The 12,844-nt window shown below is 39.8% G+C and overlaps 1 protein-coding gene across 12 annotated transcripts in view; it reads right to left on the bottom strand.

The window, feature by feature from the left end:
• LOC136201300 (gamma-soluble NSF attachment protein) overlaps nt 1-5,928 on the bottom strand; it is a 28,455-nt gene extending 22,527 nt beyond the window's left edge. For 9 of the 12 annotated variants that reach the window (XR_010673782.1, XR_010673791.1, XR_010673783.1 and 6 more), the window contains exons 1-4: nt 5,747-5,927; nt 4,993-5,060; nt 4,812-4,896; nt 4,548-4,706 (exon numbers count right to left, since the gene is read on the bottom strand). Coding sequence is in view for 7 of the 12 variants with exons in the window: in XM_065991957.1 (XP_065848029.1) it covers nt 4,548-4,706; nt 4,812-4,896; nt 4,993-5,060; nt 5,747-5,793 (359 nt within the window). In the remaining 5 variants the exon portion in view is untranslated. Of the gene's footprint in view, nt 1-4,547; nt 4,707-4,811; nt 4,897-4,992; nt 5,061-5,746 lie in introns of all 12 variants that reach the window. The other 3 variants (XM_065991945.1, XM_065991936.1, XM_065991995.1) reach the window with 3 other exon arrangements.
• Between the last annotated feature and the right edge of the window lie 6,916 nt (nt 5,929-12,844).

Consider the following 12,844-nt stretch of genomic DNA (forward strand, 5'->3'; position numbering starts at 1 on the left):
TCTGTCTGTCCATTTGTTTCTGGATGATAGGAGGAGTCATTAGAAGTTGTGTACCCATTAAGTCAAAAAACTCTTGCCAAATATTACTGACAAATATAGGGTCTCTATCACTTAGAATAGATTTAGGAATACCATGGTGTTGAACAACCTCCTAGACAAACACCTCAGCAATAGTTTTCGCCGAATAAGCATGTTTCAATAAGATAAAGTGGCTTAGATTTTGGAAGGCCCACTATTTGTCCACCACCACTAACAAAGCTTTATACCCCATTAGATTTTGGAACGCCCGCTATAAAATCCATAGAAACATGCTTCCAAATTACATCCGGAATTTCCCGAGATTGAAGAAGACCCTAGGAGCCAAAGAACTTGCCTTACATCGCTGACACACATCACAAGATTGAACGAAATTTTGAATTTCAGCAGCCATCCCAACATTACAAAATTGAAGGAATTTCTTAATTTCAGTGGCCATCCCAACCCAATATAACAATTGGCAGCCACCTTCTATATGTGCAATAATATCCTAAGCGCTCTCCTATTTTGGTGCTATGGAATTCTTCAATCAACTTAGAAATCCAAGTGGAATGCTTAGAGATGATTAGCCGATTCTTATACATCAGAATTCCATCGAGAAGAGAGTACCCAGGATGCGAACTAGGATTCTGTTGCAAATCAGAAATTATTTGCTGCAGTTGAGCATCTTGTTTAACTTCATCAAGAAATTGAGCTCCTTGCACCCAAGATGGAGTTGAAGAAATGGCAGACAATTCACCATTGACAATGGGAGAAAGATCCTCTTCGTCAAAACGTCGAGACAAAGCGTCGGCTGCTCGATTCTCCTTTCCTCGTTTATAAAAAAAATTGAGTAAGTTATAACCAAGTAATTTTGCCACCCAATTTTGTTGAACCGGAAGTTTTGCAAGAGCAGATGCTTGAGGCTCTTCTGAACAATATAAACTGTAAATTCAGACCTCAAAAGGTAAGGCCACCAATGCTGGACAGCCAAGGCCAAGGCCATAATCTCCCTTTTATCAGCAGATTTAACTAAATTACGGTCCGAGAGGGACTTATTGAAAAATGCAATTGGCCTACTATTCTACATCAAGACGGCTTCAATTCCACGACCGGAGACATAAACATTCAACTACAAAAGGAATTGAAAAGTCTGGCGAAGCCAACACCGGAGCAGTAATCATAGCGGACTTCAATCGGTTAAATGCAGATTGCACTTCATTGGACCACTTGAATGCATTTTTCTTTGTAAGCTCAATAAGAGGGCGTGCGATGCTTTCCGATAATAGCCAGTAAGGCCCAAAAAAACCCGAACTCCCTGAACCTGCTTAGGGATTAGCCACTCTTGTACTGCCAGAACTTTCTTTAGGTCCATGAAAACACCAAAACTAGTAATAATATGCCCCAAGTATTCCACAGAGAATTTACCAAACTCACATCTTTTTATTCACAAAGGATTGGTTCTCGAAAAGCAATTTCAGTACTGAAAGATGATAAAGGTGATCTTGCAGCTGACTAGTGTATACCAGAATGACGTCGAAGAAAACCAGAACAAATTGGCACAAAAGAGGGTGAAACAAATCATTCATGACGGCCTGGAAGGTAGGCCGTGCATTAGTGAGACCAAACTACATAACTAAGTATTCATAGTGACCAAAGTGAGTACGGAAAGTTGTCTTCTCTATACTGTCATTTTCCATTCGTATCTGACTAAACCCTGACCTCAAATCCAATTTAGAGAAAAAGGCAGCCCCTCTCTGCTCATTGATTAACTCATCATCTACAGGAATTGGGAATTTATCCGGAATTGTCACCTTTTCAAAGCGCGATAATCAACACAAACGCCATGAATTATCCTTCTTTTTACCAAAATTACGAAACTGGAGAAAAGCAGTTTTGCTAGGACAGCAGCTCTTGAACTTAGAGTTGTATCTAAGCCTTTTAATGATAGAGGTACCTATAGGGATTAACACAAACCGGTCCCCATCCTGGAGAAGTCCATGGTCATGTAGTCTGGAAGAAGGCAATCCGGTAGGCTCTTGGAAAATAGGCACAAATTTTCCAATAATCCTTCAAGACTCGCTTGTTGTGTAAGAGGCCAACCTCTGAGTTCTGGGCCAAGTTCCTGTGTTTCCTCACCCAAAAATTGCAACCCCAACATTGAATCATTGGACTGCCTTAATCACTTTTTCAAAGCTGAGTTCTGCAATTTGTTCTGTTAAGCATTACCCTGAAAACAAATTCCCTGTCATGAGAGATGAAGCGCATAAAATGAAGTTCCCAATGATGTGTACCCTCTCCCAAGGTTTTTAAACATTCTAGGCCCAGCACCATATCCAAACTGCCCATGTCGAAAACCAAAGCCTCCACTGTACAATTGATAAATCACAGAAACTGATGGGAATTTCTGAAATCCGTGCAAGATGTCCATCGCCTAATTTGATCATCAACCCAGTGAATTGGATGATAGGAATACATTGACCTATATCGAATTTCTTGGATAAGAAATTATGGGTTGCACCGCTGTCCACCAAAAACTCTATCGGAATACCCATCAATTCCCCGTTCAATTTCAATTTCACACCGATAGCATAAACACTTCTTCCTCCGTTCCTCCCATTCCATCCGGGGGAGGGACCGAAAACCACGACTACGGTGAAGATTGGGAGAATTGGAAGAATTGTGATTTTGTTAGACAATCAAAACCGATATTGCGTGATATAGGACCCTATATGAAACATTGCGTTGCGAGTTAGGAGCTTTAGGGTCGGGCCATCGGTTATAACCCACTTTCACATCAGAATAGGTCATATGGATGGAATAAGAGGGAGAAATAGAATTACAATTGAATTTAACAAAACAGCATTCAAAGCGAACTCGATGCGCCAAGAACTCCTGCTCAAAAGGATACAAAAACACCTCCACATCTTTGGCAACATAAATTGCTGCTAATCGTGAATCCGGCAGGTGAGGTTGCACCCTTATTTTCATCTTTTAGACTGCCCAAAAAGTAACACATGGCTTGTTTCTCTGGAAAACAAGGAACCAAGGAAAGAAGATATATGTAATCCTAAATGGAGTCGGACTGGCAAAGGGTTGAGAGTTGTCAGTAGGGAATCTGAATATCCAATCTGCAAAACCATTTAAGGGCTCAATGGCGAATTTCCCCCATGTCAAAGAATCGTTTACCTCTTCGACTAACGCAAACCAGTGTTTCCCAACACAGTTCATGCTATGTGTAGCCAGCCGACGCTGCAGATATGGTGGAGTTTCATGTATCTCAAAATAAGTCTCAGCTTTCGAAATCCACCCACGGGGATCATACCCTTTGAATTCAGGCAAATTGACCTTCTTAGCAGCTAAACGAAATTCAGTGTGCCCTCTTTTGTGATGGTGCTGGAAAGAATAGTGGCGGAAGATTTGTTGGACCCTGAAGAGTTATTGCCTTCGATGACTGCTTCCCTTACTGCTTTACCCAATTCATCATGTAAGTCCTAAATTCATCCTATTTGATTTTCTTTGCTTCCATTGAATATTTGATTTCTTTGACATCATTCTGAAAATCGTGAATATGTTCTTCATGAGCATCCAAACAGGCATGGGTGCTCATTTCCATGGTTATATCCGTTTTTTCCATTCAATGGATCCAGCAGGTCGGACCAATGATGGAAAATTCACAAAAATCATTAAGAAAATAATAACAGATTTAGATGAAAGAGGAATAAGAAGTTGTATTGAAATGCAAAGAGGAAAATTATTACAGATAGAATAAGGATGATGGAATCAACCCAACACCTCCAGGGATTTCTCCCTCTCTCTTAGCCTCGCCAAGAGCCAAAATAGAAGAATAAACACATATTCCCTGTCACACCAAAGGCACCACCATATAACTACTCAACCCTCCTCCCTAAGATGTAACTAACTTATGCCAGCTCAACCTATCCAGCTATCTTAGGCCTTCTAGAATACACATTATAAATCTTTAGGACATGGACTAAATGAGCTAAAACGTCTAGGAATTACATCTCTATCACAATCCAGCAAAGAAACTCACAAAACATCCATTAGTCGTCACATCTCACATGCACACATGAAGAGGTATGCAAAGGGAGGATGGAGCCAGGAGAGTCTCAGAGACCAAATAACATAATAAAAAAAAATGTTAGCATATTTTTGCAATATATGATCGTACAACCCTAAATATCATTGGTTGAACAGCATATTGAGCCACAAGTATGATTGTAATACAGCAACAAACAAGTCAATATTCAACAACCAATTTTTCTTTTTTTCTAAACAAACATAATGTTAATGAACTAAGCCAAAGAGAGAATGGAATAGAAGATCCTATTCGAAAGTTCATATAAAGTGCTTCGATAACTTTCAAAACAATCCACATTTTTCACATAATTATATTTCTAGAAGTTCTAACGAATGAAATGGCAATGGCTTCACACAAAGTGAGGATGCCATATAAGAAGAAAGTAAGAAAAATTCATAGTCAATAGTAACAGCATAAACTATGTGTTTACCGAGCAGCTTTTGCTAGAGCATCTGATGCAGGCTGTGATCTCCCACATTCAATATAAAGCTCAGATGCCCTCCTGTAAAGATCAGCAACTTCATTCCAGTTCGCTAGTTCCTTTGCTAGACCAGCAGCAAACTCCATATGCTTAGCAGCATCCCAGGGGCTATATGTTTATAAAGGACATAACAAAAGGCAACACATGGAAAACTAGAAGTTAAACCGTAATTATCATATTAGAGTCAAAGGCTATGAAAATATTTGAGGATACGAAGAGAGCATCTCCTGCCCTTTGGAAGCCTTTTCAAATGCTTCTTTTGCTTTGTCATACTTCTTGGCAACCCTAAAGGCATTAGCTACAGCAGAACCATCAGACTCAGTTTGTGTCTAGCAATTTATCATATTCTGCATAATCTCTAAGTTCATGATATGATACATAAGAAATTACTAACCAGCTTGCTCATACAAAAGGGTAGCACTTCTCCAATCAGCACTCCACCTTGTGAGACTCAGTTTTGTTCTAATGAAAAAGACAAGGAAGACAATAATCCATCAACTGAAGAGAAAAAGTAAAATTGAGCAAGAAAAACAATTCGCAGTCTTGTATTCTACTAAAATCATGATGATGAATTCTTCACTTCCAAAGTGAAACATTATTTTGTTTTTCTTAGAAACGGTATATATTATAACTTGGACAATCTTCAACCATAAGAGAAAAAAGTAAAATAAAAAAAAAGAAAAAGGGTTCAATGCTTTGCAGTTGGCACAACTCAGACAAGATTAATGGAGCATTATCTCATATGCTTTTATAATACTGTGGAATGTATAGCCAAATAGCTATTCAAACTAATGAAAGTATTATCGGAGCAATTTCCAAAATCAAATACGGATAAAATTATTTTTCCCTTTCTATTTGCTCTCACAACGAATGTTTCGTTTCTCTGATAGGAATCAGAAACAAAATCGCCAATTAAAAAGGAGAAAATCTAAGTACAACTGACCAAATTAATTAACAAAGAAATTACTGCCATATTCGGCTACAGTTACCGATCCGCGTGACTACAATGTCATAACAAAAAGCTTCTGCTAACTAATAATTACGATAAAAGAAAAATTCATTTCACCAATGTTCATCTAAAACGAGGATCGCCTCAAGAGACGGATCATTTACAAGTATATATGTTTAGGAGAGAGAAGAAGGCTCACAGCTTATCGGCCTTGGCAATCAACTTTTCGAGATCGGAAGAGGACATTATGGCAGAGTCGTTTAAGACTCTGCTGCAATCGGGCTAGTTTGTCAAAAGCCTAGCCTAGGGAAGTTTTTGCTTCGTGGGGGTTTAGTGTTACGATTCTATAGTTATTGAACGAATTTAGCGTACATGACAGCTATTTCACTGGACTAGTAGTGTTAAACTGCACCCTCATTTGATTTAAGCGGTGGTCTGTTAGTTGGGTACATTATTGTTTGATATTATGGTTTGCTGTTTGCTATTTCAAAAAGCAGAGATTCACTGTTTCTGTTTTTCAGGTGTAAAAGGTAAATATGAGATCACTAATCAAACGCATAAAACTTTTCATTTTAAATTGAAAAGGTAAACAATAGTATGAAAATGAGCAACCAAACCCCCTTATTATATCTAAATCCGATTATTTAACTTCTATTTTAAAGCACAAAAATGGAGGGAAAATTGTTGAGAATTGTCCTATGATTATAATAACCCTAAATATAACGTAACCGATAAAATTTAGTGAGTCAGTGTCCATGTGAACACTAATATTGAAAGCCGCTCCTCAGTGTGGATTGGTTCAGTTATTGGCTCAGTAGAGGAAGGAATAGAGGAGGCAGCTGAGGCTTGCTATTCTGGAGCAAAAGTTGTAACTGGAGTTTCCTCAGCAGCTACTCCTTGTGTTTTGAGGAAGTAAGAATCCTCAGGAACAGCAAAGTCCAACAGTGGTGGAGTTGGGCCTTTAACTCTGAAGGTAGTCTTCTTCTTCAGAGGTTGATCACCCTCAGGGAGATCATCAGTGGCAGCCCTTTTCTGAGTTTGCTCAGCAGATGTTGGCTCAGAGTTGCTTGATGAAACTCTGACCTTCTTAGTTGCTGGCTTGGGAGATTTAGTCACAGGTTCCTGAGACACTTCAGCTTTTCTTTTCTTCCCCTTGCTAGGTTGGTCATCCTCAATATATTGAGCAGACTCACCCTTCTTGTTCTTAGGTATTTGGGGTATACTGTGTTTGAGACTGTTGAGAATCTTGGCCGTGATCTCAGTCCCTACTGCACTGACTTCCTTCTCAAAGCTCACCTTGTGGTCAGCAAGGATGGCCGTGATCAGTGAGCCCATCCTGAGTTGTCCAGTGCTCCGTTGAAACGTGCCGATCAGGAAGACAGGCATGTTCAAGGGTTTCTTTTCCAACATATGTCAAACGAAACATTGCTCAAAGTTTGAGGCAAATGTTGTGGCATTGACCTTAGGGAAAAGAAAATTTGTCAGCATGTAGTGAGCCTGGTGTTGAGGCTGGGAGAGAGAAGTTGCTGAAACTTCTCCGATAAAGCCTTTCGGCTTACAGTATTCCTTGTTATACTGAATGTCTTGTTCATCTCCCACTCTTCGAAGCTTGGTGCCCTTAGCTTTCAGATTCAGTAACCTGGCCAAGTAGGTTGGGGTGATGAAGATCTTGGTGCCTTTTACTGAGGTCACCATATAGTCAATATCATCATCAGCAATCTGAAGATTGCGGTAGCACTCAGTGACAAGTGCTGGATAAGTGGTTCCAGGCAGTCCAAAGAGTGTTTCCCAACCATTATCAGCAATCCACTTGCAGAAGGGCTCAGCGGTCTTAACGAATTCAGGTGAGAAGAATCGTGAGATATTAACCTTGGGATCCACCAGCTTCTCATATGCTGGGCTGAATGTTCGTTCTTTCGGTGCCTTGTTCTTCTTCTTCTTTGGTCTAGAGGTCTCAGCATGTTGAGTTTGTTCGTGTTGCTCCAGGATACTAGCTTCAGCCATGACCTGATCATGTTGGCCATGAATGGACTGATGCTCAGGGGAGTACTCATAGTCCAGTTGTTGTTCTTCCTCCACTGAGGAAGGGTTAATGTCAGAGGATCTGTCCTCATACGATTCTGTTCTGCTGGAAGAAGTTCGTTCATAAGACATAGTGTTCTTCGAGTTCTTGAAGATTTCCAGAAAGAGAATGGGATTTGGGAGAGAAGGTTAATAGTGCAAATTTTAAGCGTAAAAACTAATGGGGTAAAAACGCTCCACTATTTATAGCCGGTAGGAAGTGATGGGATAGGTCAATGTAAACGGTGGGAATTTGAACCACTCAGGGTAATTAACCTGACATTTAATGCTAATTACGGTGCATGGTTCCCTACTCATGATTACCTACGTCATCCTAGTCACTACCCTAGTACGCGTGCAAACCCTAGAACGTCTATTCAGTATCATCACAAAGCATGCAAAACAATTTTATCACTCAGCATAGTACACATAGAATTTATTGAAGAGGATTAAACATATCGATGGCTTCTCTTAGTATGCTGAACTGCTCACGAGCCAGTGGCTTCGTGAAGATATCAACAAGCTGCTCATCCGTTGGGACATAGGTCAGCTCGATCTCACCCTTGAGTATATGATCTCTGATGAAGTGATGTCTTATGCTGATATGCTTCATCCTGCTGTGCTGGATTGGATTCTTTGATAAGCCAATGGCACTTTTGTTATCACATTTGACTTTAATTGTTTTCATTTTAACTCCATAGTCATCCAGATGTTGCTTGATCCAAAGAACTTGGGCAACACAGCTTCCAGCAGCAATGTACTTGGCTTCAGTGGTTGACAGGGCTACTGATTGTTGCTTCTTATTGAACCAAGATACAAGACTGTTTTCGAGAAAGTGACATCCTCCTGAGGTACTTTTTCATTCCAGCTTGTCTCGTCCATAGTCAGCATCAGTGTATCCAAGGAGTGTGAACTCGGCAGTATTGGGATACCATAGACCTGAATTTAGTGAGCCTTGCAAATATCTAAGAATTCTTTTTACAGCTATGTAATGAGATTCCTTAGGGTTAGCTTGATAGCTAGCACAGTAACATACTGAGAACTTAATGTATGGCCTACTTGCCGTAAGATAGAGTAGAGAGAAAATCATACCTCGGTATAACTTATTGTCTACTGACTTACCATTTTCGTTGGCAGAAAGGACAATGTCAGTGCCCATTGGGGTGGATATTAACTTGTAGTTGTCCATTTCATACTTCTTCAATATTTTCTTTGCATATTTAGTTTGGCTGATAAAAATGTCATTCTTGCCTTGTTTGATTTGAAGTCCAAGGAAGAAGTTGAGTTCTCCCATCATAGACATTTCAAACTCAGTTTGCATCTGCTTACTAAATTCCTTGCAAAGAGACTCATTAGTAGCACTAAATATGATGTCATAAATGTAAATTTGTGCCAGTAGGGTATTTTTACCCATTTTTCTTTATAAATAAGGTTGTATCAGCTTTTCCCCTGACATAATTTCTGGTCAGTAGAAAGCTTGTTAATCATTCATACCAAGCACGTGGTTCTTGTTTTAAACCATACAGAGCCTTCTTGAGCTTATAAACGTGGTTTGGGAACTTTGGATCCTCAAACCCTGGAGGTTGATTAACATATACCTCCTCATTTATAACTCCATTTAAAAATGCACTTTTGACATCCATTTGAAACAGTTTAAAATTCATAAAACTTGCATAGGCACACAGTATTCTAATAGCTTCTAGCCTTACCACTGGGGCAAAGGTCTCACCATAATCAATACCTTCTTGCTGACTGTAGCCTTGAGCAACGAGTCTTTCTTTGTTCCTCACAATATTTCCTTGCTCATCAAGTTTGTTGCGGAAGACCCATCTTGTTCCTATTGTCTTCTGACTTTGCGGATGTGGCACTAGATCCCAAACTTCATTCCTTCTGAATTGGCCAAGCTCCTCTTGTATTGCACCCATCCAGAATTCATCGTTCTCATCTTCTGAAAAGTTCTTTGGTTCTAGAACTGAGACGAAAGATACGTTGTTGAGGTACCTCTTGAGTTGATTCCTTGTCATGAGGTGATTCTCAGCAGCATCGAGAATGTTGCTTTCAGAATGTCCTCTTGGGATTCTGATCTCTCTCGGTAGTGTAATGTCTTCGGTGTCTTATATTTCAACAAGGTCTGCAGTTGTAGATTGGTCAGTGAAAATGATTTCGGTTTCGTTTTTACCTTTAGTCAGTCCTTGAGGGAGTGACTCAGTGGTTGCGCTCAAGTCAGCAGGTGTTGGACTAGGATCATCTTCAGTTGTCTGATTGACCTTCTCTGTAGGGTTAGCTTCATTGAACTCAATATGGACAGACTCTTCTAAAACCTGAGTTCGTTTATTGAAAATTCTATATGCTTTGCTGTTTGTTGAGTAGCCTAAAAAGATGGCTTCATCAGCCTTTGAATCAAACTTTTCAAGATTGTCTTTAGTATTCAAAATGAAGCATTTACAACCAAAGGCATGAAAATAACTTATGTTAGGTTTTCGTCCTTTTCAAAGTTCATATGGGGTTTTCCTCAGTATAAGTCTGACTAGAGCCCTATTAAGTATATAGCATGTTGTGTTAATAGCTTCTCCCAAAAGTACTTCGGAAGCATATTCTCACTCAGCATTGTCCTGGCCATTTCAACCAGAGTTTTGTTCTTCCTTTCAACTACCCCATTTTGTTGAGGAGTCCTAGGAGCAGAGAAATTATGGTCAATGCCACTGGCTTCATAGAATTCATCAAGCATTTGGTTTTTGAATTCTCCACCATTATCACTTCGGATATGAGCGATTTTTAGGCCTTTATCATTTTCAAGTTTTCTACACAGTGTTGAAAACATCTCAAATGTTTCATCCTTGCTACTAAGCAAGATGACCCAAGTATACCGAGAAAAGTCATCTACAATAACTAAGGAAAATCTTCTACCACCCAAGCTCAGCGGCTGGACTGGTCCGAAGAGATCCAAGTGTAGTAACTCTAATGGACGCTTGGTTGAGACAATGTTTTTGCTTTAAAAATATTTTCTAGTTTGTTTTCCATACTGACAAGCATTGCATAATTGATCTTTTTCAAACTTAAGTGTGGGCAGTCCCTCAACTAATTGCTTTCTTGCTAATTTGGCCAAGAGGTCCATGCTTACATGACCAAGTCTCATATGCCATAGCCAGGAATTTTCTTCCTTTGACACTAAGCATATATCTTTTGAAAACTTCTTTTCCAAATTCAGCATAAAGACATTATCGACACGAGGGGCAGTTAAAATTAACTCATTGTTCTTGCCCTCGAGTATTTTGTTGAAACACCTTTCCACATAATTTTGATTTGACAAAATTGTTTAAGTGTAATTAAAATATATTCTAAACACACTAAGTTTAAATGCTTTGATTTATTCTACTAATGTGTTTGTTCAATGTTGAGTTAAATTGTTTATAAGACACAAAGATTAAAAGGCCCAAAGCCCAATACGGAAGTCAAAGCCCAAGTCAAACAGTTTAAGGCAACTCGGCCCGCGTATGTCAAAACGATGTCGTTATGTACAAAACGCAACTCAGCGGAAGAAGGATCTAGAAGACCTTCGTGGAACAACTTCGGGACGAAGCTGCTGAGTTGATTCGACAAAGAGTACAAGACAGCAGCTGAGCAAGAATAACTTCCAGACAAAGTGTTTCCACTTTGGGTAAAGTTCAGAAGACACAGAATGTTGTCTAGTTGACCTTACCATAAATGGAGAGACATTCTACCGAGCTGACCAAAAGCTGACCGATGACAGAAGATACTCAAATCTAATTGGCCGAGAGCTCTGAGCAAGACAGGATGACAACGACAGGAAGCCGTTTCCCTCCAACGGTTATTTCGAAATTCGAAATGACCGATGCCTCAGACGTCTCTATAAATAGAGCCCTTCAGTTTCTTCATTCCACATAGAACTTGATCAAGCCATTATGCTGACCAAATTTCTACGCAAAGTTCTGCAAGAAAAAGCAAAGCAATCTTACACTAAACTTCATATCTTTTGTGTAAAAGTCTAGAGTGATTATTCAATCATCTAAGGTGTCTTAGCAATCATTGTTTAGGACAAACACTTACCATTTCTAGAGATTAGAAAGGAGAGGCTGAGTACTCGGTTATAGTACTCAGCGAGAGATTAGGATTGAGTAGAGGTATAGAGGAAGGTACTCTTGTTATACTCAGTTGCTAAGATTGTAAAAGGTTTGATGCTCTACCGTTAAAGAGCTCAGTAGAGAATTTGAAATCTCGGAATGTGTTCCGGGGACAGGATGTAGGCTTGGAGGCCGAACATGGATAAATCTGCTGAGTAACATATTTCTAACCTTAAACTCCTTTATATACTTATTGCTTGCTTAAACAAAAACTGACCAAGTAAAGAGGTCAAGCTGAGTTGTGCGCATTGAATATCTGAGCTCAGGAATAGACTCTAAGTGCTATCTCTTGACTCAAGTAAAAAAACTGACCTAGTCACCAGTTGACTAAGCCAGTATCTTGCTATTCACTCAGTGCCGTTGTTAAAAACTTTTTCTCACGAAAAAGAAGTCTGCCCTAACTTAAAATTTTTAAATAGTTCCTAACCCCCCCCCCCCTTGGAAGGGACCAACAAGTGGTATCAGAGCTTAAAAGCTCACTGTAAAAGGTTTAACCACCTTGAGCTGATCCCCACTATGGGCGAAAACAGTACTCGGTTTCTCCCAGGAAACCAAACAACTCAGATCTTACCTGAGGGGTTGTCCATTACTCGGCCTCCCCTATTCTTCGGGTCTAACTATACCTTCTGGAAGAATAGGATGAAAAATTTCATTCAGGCTACAAATATGAGTGCCTGGCTATCCATAGTCCAAGGTCCATTTGTACCTGTCGAAGTTGTGGCTGGCCAAACAGTTGTTAAAGCTGAGGCTAAATGGACAGAGGATGATCTCAAGAAGCTACAAAATCATGCTTCGGCTATAAACATGCTTCACTGTGCGCTCGATGCTGCAGAATATAATAAAATCTCAGGTTGTGAGTCGACGCAAGAGATCTGGAAGAAGCTGGAGGTCACCTACGAAGGAACCAATAAAGTAAAGGAGTCCAAGGTGAACCAGCAGATAAGACTGTACGAGCTGTTCGAAATGAACAATGATGAGGGAATATCTGACATGAATGCAAGGTTTACAAACATCATCAATGAGCTCAAGAGACTTGGGAAGATCTTCACTGAGGAAGAACAAGTCAAAAAGATACTCAGGAGTCTTCCTAAAGA

This window comes from Euphorbia lathyris, chromosome 1 (genome assembly GCF_963576675.1).
Source record: "Euphorbia lathyris chromosome 1, ddEupLath1.1, whole genome shotgun sequence".
Taxonomy (NCBI): domain Eukaryota; kingdom Viridiplantae; phylum Streptophyta; class Magnoliopsida; order Malpighiales; family Euphorbiaceae; genus Euphorbia; species Euphorbia lathyris.